General features: G+C 37.5%; 3 protein-coding genes across 4 annotated transcripts; 1 reads left to right on the forward strand and 2 right to left on the reverse strand.

The window, feature by feature from the left end:
• The first annotated feature begins 1,882 nt into the window (after nucleotides 1-1,882).
• Nucleotides 1,883-6,542, forward strand: LOC112705840 (protein WEAK CHLOROPLAST MOVEMENT UNDER BLUE LIGHT 1). 2 transcript variants are annotated; one of them, XM_025756813.3, is made up of 3 exons: nucleotides 1,883-2,317; nucleotides 2,889-3,825; nucleotides 4,390-6,542. In XM_025756813.3, exons 2-3 carry the CDS (start codon nucleotides 2,926-2,928, stop codon nucleotides 6,208-6,210), a joined length of 2,721 nt encoding a protein of 906 aa, XP_025612598.1. In that variant the 5' UTR covers nucleotides 1,883-2,317; nucleotides 2,889-2,925; the 3' UTR covers nucleotides 6,211-6,542. The 2 variants fall into 2 exon arrangements, with proteins under 2 accessions (XP_025612598.1, XP_025612599.1); XM_025756814.3 differs by having other exon boundaries at nucleotides 1,999-2,317; nucleotides 2,895-3,825.
• A 772-nt stretch (nucleotides 6,543-7,314) lies between these two features.
• Nucleotides 7,315-8,859, reverse strand: LOC112705843 (photosystem I chlorophyll a/b-binding protein 5, chloroplastic). Its single transcript, XM_025756818.3, has 5 exons — nucleotides 8,355-8,859; nucleotides 8,116-8,248; nucleotides 7,925-8,037; nucleotides 7,653-7,843; nucleotides 7,315-7,570 (listed from the first exon to the last, which is right to left on the reverse strand). The coding sequence occupies exons 1-5, from the start codon at nucleotides 8,576-8,578 to the stop codon at nucleotides 7,434-7,436; spliced, it is 798 nt and encodes a 265-aa protein (XP_025612603.1). The 5' UTR covers nucleotides 8,579-8,859; the 3' UTR covers nucleotides 7,315-7,433.
• A 49-nt stretch (nucleotides 8,860-8,908) lies between these two features.
• LOC112705842 (protein CYPRO4) lies at nucleotides 8,909-11,894 on the reverse strand. The gene is made up of 2 exons (XM_025756816.3): nucleotides 10,106-11,894; nucleotides 8,909-9,449 (listed from the first exon to the last, which is right to left on the reverse strand). The coding sequence occupies exons 1-2, from the start codon at nucleotides 11,729-11,731 to the stop codon at nucleotides 9,168-9,170; spliced, it is 1,908 nt and encodes a 635-aa protein (XP_025612601.1). The 5' UTR covers nucleotides 11,732-11,894; the 3' UTR covers nucleotides 8,909-9,167.
• Between the last annotated feature and the right edge of the window lie 1,753 nt (nucleotides 11,895-13,647).

Here is a 13,647-nt window from a genome sequence, read left to right on the forward strand (position 1 = left end):
GTAATCGCTTCAGTTTCTATATGAGCGGCAACGGCGATATTGCTCGTTGTACTGATAGCTTGGATGCGAGGTCGAAACTATCTGCCAACTTGGACTCTGGAAAAGAAGGAATGAAGTACTCAGTATCTATTTCAAATGAGAATTTGCATATGATGTCAAAGAATAATCTTCTCATGTGTCCTAATGTCCAACAATCTATATTACTTGTCGAAGAGTGGAGAAAGGCGTACCCTTGGGGTAGTTATGTAACTTGGTCTTGAAGATATCGTGGACGTTGTCAGGGTTGGAGGTGATGTTATCGAGAACGTGGAAATGGATGCTTCTAGCAGGTGAAGTGCAGAGGACGTGGATGTACCAGTCACTGAGAATTAGAAAGTGTGTGGTCTATAACATGAGGTAGGTGCGACACGTGTGACAATTACACTATCGCTTAATCTTGGAGCTAAAGAAGAAGAAGAAAAAGATGGAAAAGAAGACTGTGAAGGTGAAGAAGGAGAGTATGAATATTAGGGTTATGTGAGATATGATAAAAATTGAAGAAGAACAATGTCGTTTTTGAATAAAAGGGTCAGGAATCATTTTGTTCTTTGTTAGAATTGTCAGGAATTAGTTTGTCCCCTGTTAGAATTGTTATGAATCATTTTGTCTTCCGTTAGAATTGATAGTGCCAAGAACCTAAGTAACTGACAGAATTAATTGTTAAGAACCAATTGAATAATTAATTTTGGTTAGAAATTAAAATATCTGGTCCAAAATTCTCTGAGGACCAAAATGAGTATATACTCTTTTAACTTTTTGTCATTTTCAAGCTTAGAAATTAACTAAATCAAAAACCAATAAAAAAATGATTTAACTATTTTGTGACCTAATTGGTTTCTCCTTTATTGCTTTCATACCACCTCATGCTGATTGTTTCCCGATGAAGACCCCAAGGCATTTGGCCGAAGCTTTAAAATCACACAAATCACAATCACTCTGAACCGGGTTTTATATTTCCTGCGGCAATTACTCCTTATGGGACCACTATGCTGCAGCATCCAACGGACGAGGACGTCTCCCATATGACTTTGACTTTTTTAACCAACGCAACCCCAAATTTACATCCTGATGCAGTGCAAACCCCGCCAATCAATGAAGCAATTGATAAAGCTGTAAAGAGCTCAAATTAATTATTACTACCATTGTTTGTTTGTTTTGTTAATATATGGGCTCAAATTAATAATTGTAGAGTACTTTTAATTAATTAATTAATTGCTAATAATAATAATAATAATAATAAATGGAGCATTAGTGTGGGTGGTACATTATCATGGATATCATGTGGGCTGTAACGTAATTCTTCATTTACAAGCTATGCGATGCCCGAATCTACATTTACTATCGGCCATGACTTTATTCATCACCTTTGAATTTTAAACCATTTTCGGCATCATGTTGTAATTTCTAAAGTGACCACATCTTTATGCTAAGTATTTCCTTAAGCAAATACATTTTCTTTTTTCAAGATTATTTTGGCCTTTGAGCAAATATTATCTTAAAATGATAACAATAAGCTAAAAATAGGAAGTTGTTCATAAACACAAAGGCCAAAAAGAGAAAAACTCTGACCAGAAAAAACAACAAAATATGAAAGAGAGAAACTGGACCACCTCAGCTTGCAAGGTGACCAGCCATGTTGGTCACAAAACGACTTTGTCTTGTTCTTGTATCGTATTCGTACGTATGTAGCCCTAGAAAATAAAAAAGATGTAAATTCAAATAATATATAAAAAATGATGTATAATGTATAGCATGGATAATACTGTGTGAACCAAAGATAAGAGTATGGTAAAAAGTAAAAACTAAGAGAGCTTAAAGAGTCAAAGCTTTGAGATGAATAAACAATTCAAATACGAGAGGGAGGGTAGGACCGTAGGAGCCAAGAGAACCGTAGATTCCGGCAGTAAATACGAAGTAGGAACAAAATCACAGCTAGATAGAAGTGATTACTAACTAATCGATAACGGCACACAGCAAAAAATTCAGATGTGATAGGGGAAAAGATTAAAAAAGAAAACGAAAAAGAAAAAGAGTACCGATGGATCTAGTATGCGTGATGAGATAGGCTCCACTGGCTGTGTATCTGTCTCCGTATTTTTCTGTATTCTAATTTTAGCTCCACTCTTTCTCGAACCTTACATTTCTTTTCTGCAGCAACCCAATTTTGATTTTGTTTTTTTCCCAGTCCCCACCCTTTCCTCCTCAGAATTTTCCGATACCAAAAAATCCATTCTCTTCTTCCAATTTTTCTGCTGACTACTCCTAATATCCTAATCTGGTATGTTCTTCTTCTGCTTCTGCTTACTCCTTAATCTCCTTTCCTCCTCCTAATTTATCCCTTAATTCTTTTATTTATTCATTTCATTCTTATGTGTTATGATCATATAACTATACGATAGCTTTTGTGGTTTGCAAGTTTTGATTCGCCTTTGTTTTTCAATACTTCTAGATAATCATTTTCCAGAATTTTATTTCCCTTCACCTATATCTTTTAGGCTTAAATTTGTTCACGGAAAAGGGGAAAAAATTATCCGGTTCTAAAATAGGGATGTGGATTATTCTTTTCTCGTTGTAGTTATTACTTGAATTACTAGCTTCTGTTGTAAGATACACTCTGCCTCCACCCGGATTTAATGTATTATATCATATATGACTGTGACTACTTTTTTGAGGTGATCGATCATCAACAACTATAGGTAACTAGTAAGTGCAGTTAATTGCGTAGATTTTGAAATAAATGAACCTTTAAAAGGAGATCTGTGTATCAAATTATTGATGACTATGTACTACTCTGTCTGTACACACTACTTTTTTCATTGAAATTATTTTCTTATTTACTTGTTTTTAAGAGTTAGACATAATTGGCACCCTCAACTGCTCCTTTCAATGGAGGGTGTTGAAGACAAGCTGCCCTCTGACTCCTCTTCAAAAATTGATGAAAAGATGCTACCGGTGGAACATGTCGAAGACAAGCAACCTTCATACTTGTCTGCGACAACTGCTGAAGAGGTGCCACTGGCAGAGTCCTCTGGACAAGATACTAATGAATCTTCCACTGAGTCTCCAGCCAACCCCATTAGTAATGGAAAAATGGAATCTGATGCTCATTTTCCAGACACTGAGGCCTCTGAATTAGCAACAATGCCACATGCTTCTAATGCTCAAACTGTAATACAAGATGAAGACCATTCAACTGGTAATTCAGCTTCAACCCAAAATATAGCTGTTGATTTATCAGCAAGGAGCAGCCAGGGAAACTTGCTTGAAGATTCTGAATCAGGGGCTGTAGAAGATAGCTCTGGCAACCATGAATTGGCAGAAGATGCAACAGTTGATTTAACAGAAAGAAGCCGCCAGGGAACCTTGGTTGAAGATTCTGAACCAAGGGCTGTAGAAGATACCTCTGGCAACCATGAATTGCCAGAAGATGAAACAGTTGATGTAACAGAAAGAAGCCATCCGGGAACCTTGGTTGAAGACACCTCTGGCAAGCATGAATTGCGGGTAGATGTAACTGCTGATGGTGACCCTGATAAAGAGAATATAGCCTTGGCTTCCTTTTCTGAAAGAAAAGATTTGCAGAATGATCACAGTGAGCTAGATTCACCTGAAATCAATGATGCCCATGTTACCAGAGCATCAATTGGCTCAACCACTCATGATAAGAATGTTGATGCAAAAAGAGGTCTTATTGACACCACAACTCCTTTTGAATCTGTCAAGGAAGCTGTTTCCAAGTTTGGAGGAATTGTGGATTGGAAGGCTCACAGAGAACGGACTGTGGAGGTATACCTGTACTGCTTCATTTTTTTTTCCCTATAGTTCGGAATGACTATTACTTCCAATTTACATCCTTCACATGTGTGCATTAGAATTCCAATTTCTATTGCTAGTATTTATTTTCAAGTATAGAACTCATTTGGCAGTTCTGTTTGCTCCTTAACACATGACAAAAATGCCTGTGAGGCTTGAATATTGATGTGATCTTGTTGATGGCTGTTTTTAATAACACTGAAATTCATTCTCTATTGTCTGAAGTCACAACATTACAGGGAAATAGTGCCCTGTATGGGGCATATGAAATCTGCTTCCAATATAAAGCAACTGCATTGCTTGGATTTTATATGCAAGTATTTAGGGTTTCCTTGTTTGTTAATATAGACACAAAAGGGAAAATAATAGGGAATGAATTATAGGTACTCTTTTGGCACAATTTATTCCTTTCTTGATGCAAGAGACGTTGATGATAATTCTTCATTGATTACTTACTGCCATGTGGAACACAGTATCTAAGCTTATGCTCAAATATGTTATTCTGCCATAACTCTACCTTTTTTTCATGATGTGCAGCGACGTACTCTAGTAGAACAAGAACTTGAGAAGGCACAAGTGCAGATTCCAGAGTACAAAAAACAAGCAGAGGCTGCAGAAAAGGCAAAAGTCAAAGTTCTTCAGGAGCTCGACAGTACTAAGAGACTAATAGAAGAGCTAAAACTTAACCTAGAGCGAGCACAAACAGAAGAGCATCAAGCAAGACAGGACTCGGAACTTGCAAAGCTCAGAGTGGAAGAGATGGAGCAGGGTATCGCAGATGAATCAAGTGTTGCAGCCAAGGCACAACTTGAGGTTGCTAAAGCCAGGTTAAAAGCAGCTATTACAGATTTAGCATCTGTAAAAGAGGAGCTCGAAGGTTTGCGTAAGGAATATGCTTCTTTAGTGACAGACAAAGATCAAGCTATTAAGAAAGCTGAGGAGGCAGTTGCTGCATCGAAAGAAGTAGAGAAGACAGTGGAAGATTTAACTATTGAGTTAATTTCTCTAAAGGAGTCATTAGAGATTGCACATGCTGCACACTTGGAAGCAGAGGAACAAAGAATAGGCTCCGTCATGGTAAGAGACCAGGATTCTCTCGATTGGGAGAAGGAACTCGAACATACGGAAGAAGAGCTTCAGAGACTCAATGAGCAGATTTTGTCTGCAAAGGATCTCAAATCTAAACTAGAAACAGCCTCTGCTTTATTACTTGATTTGAAAGCTGAATTAACTGCTTATATGGAGTCGAAAATAAAGCAGGAAGGTGATGAGGGAGCAGAGAAGAAGACACACATTGATATGCAAGCAGCAGCTGAATTAGCAAGAAAGGAACTTGATGAAATAAAGCTTAACACAGAGAAGGCAACTGCTGAGGTTAGTTGCTTGAAGGTAGCTGCTACATCATTAAAATCAGAACTTGAACAAGAGAAATCTACTCTAGCTTCCATAAGGCAGAGAGAGGGAATGGCATCCATTGCAGTTGCATCTCTTGAAGCTGAATTGGATAGGACTAGATCAGAAATAGCGTTAGTTCAAATGAGGGAGAAAGAAGCCAAGGAGATGATGACTGAATTACCCAAGAAACTACAACAAACTGCTGAAGAGGCTAATCAGGCCAACTTGCTTGCTCAAGCAGCTCGTGATAAACTGCAAAAAGTAAAGGCAGAAGTAGAGCAAGCTAAGGCTGGCGTAAGTACTATGGAAAGTAGATTACTTGCAGCTCAAAAAGAGATCGAGGCAGCTAAGGCTTCTGAAAAGCTGGCAATAGCAGCAATTAAAGCATTGCAAGAGAGTGAATTAACTAGAAGCAAAAATGAAGTGGATCCATCCACTGGGGTGACACTTTCTTTGGAGGAGTATTATGAGCTCAGCAGACGAGCGCATGAGGCAGAAGAGAGAGCCAATGCGAGGGTAGCAGCTGCTAATGCTGAAATTGAGAAGGCTAAGGAGTCTGAATTGAAGTCCTTCGAGATGTTGGATGATGTGAATAGAGAGATAGCTGCTAGAAGGGAAGCTTTGAAGTTGGCAATGGAAAGAGCTGAGAAGGCAAGGGAAGCAAAATTAGGTGTAGAACAGCAATTACGAAAATGGAGGGCTGAACATGTGCAACGAAGAAAGGCCAGTGAATCTGGTCAAGGAGGTGTAAACCAGACTAAAAGTCCTAGGGGTAGTTTTGAAGGAAGGAAGGAAGCCCACACTGCAGATAATTTGTCTAGTCCAAAGTCTTTGGTGCATGTAGAGCATGATGAAGGTGGAACTTCCCCAGAATCAAAACATGATAAAAAGAAGAAGAAGTCATTGTTTCCCCGGGTTTTGATGTTCTTTGCTAAGAGGAAAGTGCACAAGTCAGGGAATTGAATTGAATTTCTAGGCTGCAGTTATCTTACCGCTTATCCCTTTGGAGATCTCACTGTGACATGAAATGCTGAACTATTCAACAATATACAGAACATGTACATGTTTTCTATTGCTGTATGTATGGTTTGATAGGATTATACTGTCTCGCTGAACCCAAGGCGTGTCCTCTCGCCTGCTCAGCGCTGTTTGAGGACAAGAATTTCTTCCATGGGAAATCAGAAAATAAAATGGTATTGTGTTGTGTATAAGTGTTATAGGCTTCTGATATATTGAACCAAGGTTTCTGTAAAGATTTGCTTGAGATTGATAAATGAAAGGAGATTTTCTCGGTTTGACGTTTGAAGCACTATGAATGGCATGGTGCGTTTATAGTGGAGGCCATTGAAGAACGTGATACTCCCATGAAATGTACCATATCATGATATTAAATTATCCTTCCAAGTAACTTATTTCTTTATGGGGCATTCGTTAAATCTTGAGCCATTAACTATTCACGCCCACTTGTTTTAAAAGATATAAGCATACTTCCTTCTAAATAACAAAATTTCATTATACAACATTCAATTTTAGGTTTTTTAACTTTTACTCCTTTCAAATACTCATATTGGTCTCTAAATTATACCCGGACCTCAATTTAGTTTTCAAAGTTTCAATTTACTCAATTTGGTTTCCCAACTTTATTTTTGTCACAGAACCTTTTATTTTTGTCATAGAAACTTATTTGACGTGACAATTGAAACTTTTTTAACTCAATTTTCTCTTTATGAATCATTTCACTTAAAGATTTTAAAGAATTTTTTAGGAACAAATTGAGATAAAAATTTTCATTTATCACACCAGATAGCCATTAAGCGGATCAGTATGACAACTATTAGTCCATCTCATTACCGGTTCTATGATGAAAACAGGGATAAGAACTAATTTGAGTCACAAAATGTGAATTTGGGAGATCAAATTGAATAAATTAAAATTTTGGAAACCAGATTGAGGCACAAATATAACTTCAAAGACCAATCCGAGTATTAACTCTTCAATGAATTATTCACTACATAATACGATCTTTGTTTTCAGAATTGTGTCCTTGTGGTTAGCATCACATGGAAGTTGCAAATGAGTTCTTATATTGGGTGATTGAGCATCAAATTATGGTTTGTTTCCCCATGCTTAACATACAATAATGTTTGTAGATCCATGTTACATAATAATGAAGACATATGAGAGAACTAAGAATTGGCAAGGGTCTGAATAATAGTCTTATGCCATGGATTGGAGAGATGCTCCACAAGGTTATCAATTGGTCCAACATGTGTCACCGAAGCTTGCACAAAAATCCCAAGCATTGCCACCATTGCGAGTCGCCCTGTTACCAGAATTAACTAACTGATATATCAAATGATAAATATTAAAGAACACGAAAAAGAAAAAGAAAAAGAAAAGTATACCATTCTTGATCTCTTTAAGCTTCCAGTCATGAGCATTTTTTATGTCTTTGGCTAGGCCAAGGGGATTTAATATAGGTCCCCCAGGATAGCCTGGCTCCAAGCCTTCAAATGAATCTTCTATTCCAAAGAAGGAGGCTTTACCTTGAGATCCAGGGCTAACAAAATCCATGTACCTTTTTGTTTCAACAAACCTGTGATGAAATCAAAGCATATGGTGAAATTATGAAAACACAAAACCTTAACTTACTTCATTCAAATTCAAATCATGGTACCCCATCAAGATTAGTTGAACAACTAAAAGGGTCTGTGTGTTGGCAATGTCATATTTCGCTGCACCCGCTTCAAACCAAACTGGTATCTTACTAAGTCCTGTGACACGGAGTAACTGCATAGTCCAAAAATGCCTCAACTTCTGAAATCTTGGTATGAACATGTAATTAACTACAATGTATGTTTGACTCACATCTGTGACAAGAATTCCCAGGACTCCAAGCATGGCAAAGCGACAGTGGACTAGTTCTGCTTGCACATACCATCTCAAGCTTTCAGGATCCTCTCCAAGTCCAAGAGGGTCAAACCCGAAATCTCCAGCCAAACTGTACTAATACGGGAATGTTAAAATTTTGAAAGAACAGAAACCATCAAGCACTAGAATAACATGATCCAAGGGTTAAAATATTCAGTTCTCTTAAAAGGGCTCACGTTCCGTCAAGATAGGACGGGGGATCGAGCCCTGGGAGCCATGTTGCTCGCTGTTGCTCTGCCGCACAAATTTGCCTACTGCGTCCATTAGCGACTCTGGCTCCTGCAGCAGGGTGGAGCCACAAGTATGTTATTCCTGGTGAAGGTTTATGTATGAAGATGGTCTTACTTTTGAAGGGAGAGCATGGCTGAAAATTGAAGTTTCTTCCTATTGCCACAGCCATTGTTTTCTTCCGATTATGTGTTCCTACTGGAGGACTACAAATCTGGTGCTAAAACATGTCACTTTTACAGCCACCACATATTGCATATGATTTGGTTTTAGTTATTTTTTATTTTATTTTTAAGAGGAAAAAGATAACAAAAGGGAATGTGGGCCCACTTATCCCTGGAGATAATAGTTGGATAAGAAATGTCTGCTTCTAAGGCATTAACATAGTAACAGCTTCCTCCAACCAATACAGAAATATGATCTCCACAATGTTAATTCAGCATTCATATAGTTTCATCAGACCAATTTGCTATTCATATATATATATATATATATAGAAAGATGAAGAAAAACTAAAGTGCAGGCCGAGAAGCCCCTCAAATCACTGAAAAAGATAGAATTCTGCTAGCAGCCAATATTACCTTAAAAGTAATACTGAGTAGTGGTACAATTTGACAATAATGCGTGATTTCCACTTCAACATCTTAAACATTCTAAGTACAATTGAAAAGTATTAAAAGTATTAGAGTTAACATTCTAAGCATGACTAATAAAGCATATAAAGTTGACTTAGACTAGTGGCTGCATCTAGATCTAGAGTATCATCGCTTGCTGGATATGCTGAAAGAGCTAACTTTCATTGGGGTAGCAATCACCAATGGAGCCTCAGGAGAATCAGTAACTGCAAACTTGTCATGCATAAATCGGCTATCAACAATGGAATCATCCCTGAGGACTATCTTGTAGCAGTAACAACTCTTTAGACCCTGTTGATTCTCGTAGCACACATGAGAACCATCCTTGACTTGTTGGAAATTCCATATCACACTGAATTTCCCCACTGTGGCTACTACATGGCGCTCCTGCTTCCCATTTTCAGTCACCTAAGCAAAGACTTAAAGTCAAATTATATATTTCCACAAAAAAATGGGACACAAGGGAAACATAGGTCACAATTCAACAAGTGTGTGAAGAGAATGGTCATGATCAACTTCAGGGTCAAGCAATGCTAAACCAACCCCATAAGTTTCTGCAAACATGAAATTCACTTGAAAACCAATAGACAATTAATAAACACTGTCAAGAATTTTCAAATCTTAACACTGGACACAATCTTAAAGAGTTAAATTAAAAGTTAACATAGAAGAGTCTATCAAACGAGATGCCAATTTAGAAGCTTCCTTTCAATGTATAATAAGGCCAGTGCATCGGTTCAAAAAATGAAATAAAAGCATATAAACATGAGCACAGTTTATAAGGTAATATCCAATTCAACTGTTATTAAATATTAACTCAACCATATTCCAAGCTATCAGTTCTTACTACCGTTACCATCTGATATTTTTTCTGCAAGACAGTTAGTCAACAAACATTGAAGAAAAGAATATCAAATATCAAATAATCAAATAATAATAGCATTTCAAAGTTCTATAGAATCTGCTGAATCCAACAACAAAGACATCATTATCCGTAATGTGCCAAAACAACAGTGAGAACAGAGGAACAGCCAGAAGCAAGAAGGAAAGAAGTTTGTATATACCCACGAAAACTGAGCATTGCGGAACTTGTTATTGGTTCCAGCTGAATGAGAATCCAGAGGATTCAGCTTCAACAACCTAGGAGCAGCAATCTTATTCCCCATGCGACCAGAAAAACCAGTTTTTGTCTTTCCATCCTTATCAGTAAACACAGCACAAATGACAATCAAATATGTATCCGTTGTGCCCACAATCCACTTCCCATCGTAGGTAACATCAACATGAGTAATAGGCGAACCGAGGCCAGGAAAAGCCGTCTTGGCCTGCCTCATAGAGTTGATCGAATAGAGGCGAATCTTCCCATCCAGAGACCCAACAACAATGGAACCATCACCAGTGGTAGCAAAGCACTGGAAATTAGTCCCTCTTGAAAACTGGTGGCCCTGCGCCCAATTCAACACTGGGGTGCTAGCATCAGCAATGTTCTGAACAATCCCATTGCGATCGCGCATGTCCCACCTACAAAGCCTGTTATCATCCAAACCTAGAAAAGTTGAACCTGTAGGATCCAATTGAGCACCTTTACTATCATTAGTGATGTCCCTCATTGTGATATCAGTGCCATCTTTACCAAACTTCCACTCAGTCACAACCTTCCCAGTCTCGATATCAAGCTGATGAAGCCCGGTGGAGTGAAGCTTTCCACCGCCCACTGGACTCATGAGAAGCATGTTTGTCTCCGCCTTCATCAGGAGCGTCTTCTTCGGAGTGCAATACTCCAAAAAAGAAGCACAAACCCTATCCCTTTGGTATCCTTGTCCGAAATGCACAAAAGCACCCTTCCCATGGATTCCATGAGCGAAATTCTTCACCACCTGGATTCCGGTATCGCCAACCAAGAAGCTATTGTCCAATGCCCCCAACGCCAAGCTCTGAATCCCGCCATTCGCGGCTTCTTCGAACTCTTCCCTCAAATCCTGAGTAGCCCTAACCGGAGTGGCGGAGGCGGGGCTCTTGGCGAACGCGTCCTCTGCGTCTTCCCACATGGAATCGTCGGCGGCATCGGGATTCGCCCAACCGATGAAATCCTTGCCGTACACTTTGAGCTTGTTCTGCTCTGTAGCCTCAACGCCGTGCGTGTTTTCAAACATGCAATCCTGGAAGCGCGTGATGAATGTATTGTAGTCTTGCTCCGTGAAGAACTTCATGGCCCAAACGGCGCGTGAAACGAAGTCCACGCGCCGCTGGCTGGCGAAGGCTTTCAACTGCATCTCCAAACCCACCTTGGATCGGATCTTCGAACCAACCTTCAAGAACCACCATGACTCTCCGCCTTCCTGCTCATCGTCATCCTCGTCGTCTTCTTCCTCTTCGTCTTGTTCTTCTCCGAGTCGCCGGGCCCTAACGAAAGAGTAAGATGTGAGTTTGTCGGCAGTTACCCATTTGGCTTGTGGGGTGTTACCGCCGACGTGGAGGTAGAGCTTGACGGCGTTGGGGGTGGCTGATGAGTACTTGAGCTTGAGGGCTTTGAGCTTTGCCTCAACCTCATCGAGCGATGATGGGCTTTTGATTCTGCGCTCTGAACTCGAGTCTCCACCTCCTCCTTCAGTGGCATCTTCGTAGTTTACTTCTTCTTCTTCCTCGTCGGAAGAATCTAGAAGCTCATCGCGGCTGTGATTGGCACCCATTGCTGGTTGTTTGGTCGGTTCGGAGAAGAGATGAGTAGGCGCCAAATTCGAAATTCGAAAACGGAGCGGTTTGTGTTTCCGCTATATTGTGCTGGCTGGCTAGTGGGTAGTGGCTACTGGCTAGGGTTCTTGATTTCTTGTCCCTTCTTCTTTGAAAATGCATAGGCCCACCTAATGCCCATGTGATTAATGAAGTCACTAAACTCCAATTTATTTAAATAATTTAAATAAATTTTTTTGAAGAAAGAATTTAAATTAAAAGAATTTTTATTAATAGTAACTTATAAATAAGTTATTTTATGTTTGGATTTTTAATTATAAAAGTACTTATTTTAAAGTTGTAGCGTTTGGATAAATAATTCAAAAAATAAATTTTTTTTACAAAAGAAAATGAATATTAAAATAACGATGATAATAAATACTTTCCAATATTAAATGTTGATTTTACATAACCTAATCACTAATATTGTATATGATATGGTAGGTGAAAATAAAAAATAAATATAAAATGTGTGTCAATATATATTTTGTTGATATTTTTTATTTTATTTTTTACTCCTATTAGAACTCCCTTCTCCTTTATTGAGGTCAAGAACTTGTTATAATTAACTATGAAAATAATAGCAAGCTATAAAATCACATGTGAAAAAAATAAAATTAAAACTGAAATTTCATACCACAGTTAAATACAAATTTAATAATAAAAAATATAGTGATAAAATGATAAAAAAATATTTAGAAGGAATATATGCAGTAGGTTGTTCAGATGCAATATTGTCTGAAAACGAAAATGGTGGTAGAGGATCAATAATTTCATAAGATGAATCATTACGCAAAAATGGTAAGGTTTGGAACATTGCGTGAGAATGATGGTGGAAGGCAAGTACTTCTAGCAGACCTTGTGTGAAAATGATGGTGAAGGGTCAGTATTTTTCATAGAGTCAAAAAGGAAAATAAATTTTTTTGGTTTGTAATTAAAATTTTTTTTTAATAAAGTGGTAGAATGACTTATCAAGAAGCAGAAAGCCATATATTTCTACTTCTTCAAAAAGCTGTAAATTAACTTTTTGAAGAGTTAAAAGTTTTTTTTTTAAAAGAATGCCAAATATGTAGATTGTGACTTTTCATAATCCAAAAGTAAAAAAAGTAGTTTTTACTACTTCCCAAATAGACTCTAAATAGTAATGAGTAATGACTATGTAAAACTCTAAAATAGAATCATTTAATTATTTAATTATATTTTTTCATGAAAAATTAATTATTTCCATTGAGATAATGTTATATTATTGAATGTTTGTTGTAAAATATTTTATATTATAAATTATTAAAAAATAAAAAATTATAGAAGAATTTAAATTTGATGTAATATTTTAAACTGAATTTGTGAACAAAATACCAAATCATAGGATTAAGATTTTTTTTAATTTGTGAGATTTTTTTTTACTAATTTTTGTATTTTGCAGGAATTTTTTTTTTGTAAATTGTGATAAGTTCTTTTCAAAAAATTTACACACATGTTAAAGCTAATTTTTTTTTATATGAAATTTAGGTGCGTGTAACGCATGATTATAGACATTAGGGAGTTATCTACTGTTGTAATGGCGATGAAATGACGGAAAAAAAATCGGATGGTCCGATTTTTTTTAGAAGAGAGAGGAACATTTGAACAAACATTTTTTGACTAGGAAATTGAATTCACCGATTCATGCATGCAAAACATAGCTAAAAAAATTGGATCCATCGATTTTATGCATGCAAATCTTTTTACTACGACGTGACTCTAATCAAATTGTCCGATTTAGGTTCTCCAAAAATTTGAAATCCTTAAAAAGGCGGTCGAACGGTCCAATTTCAATGTTTATATATACACAACCCCCTAACCAAGCTCTCTACTTCATATTCTTCTTCTCACATTC

The sequence above is a fragment of the Arachis hypogaea genome, chromosome 8 (genome assembly GCF_003086295.3).
Source record: "Arachis hypogaea cultivar Tifrunner chromosome 8, arahy.Tifrunner.gnm2.J5K5, whole genome shotgun sequence".
Lineage (NCBI taxonomy): Eukaryota > Viridiplantae > Streptophyta > Magnoliopsida > Fabales > Fabaceae > Arachis > Arachis hypogaea.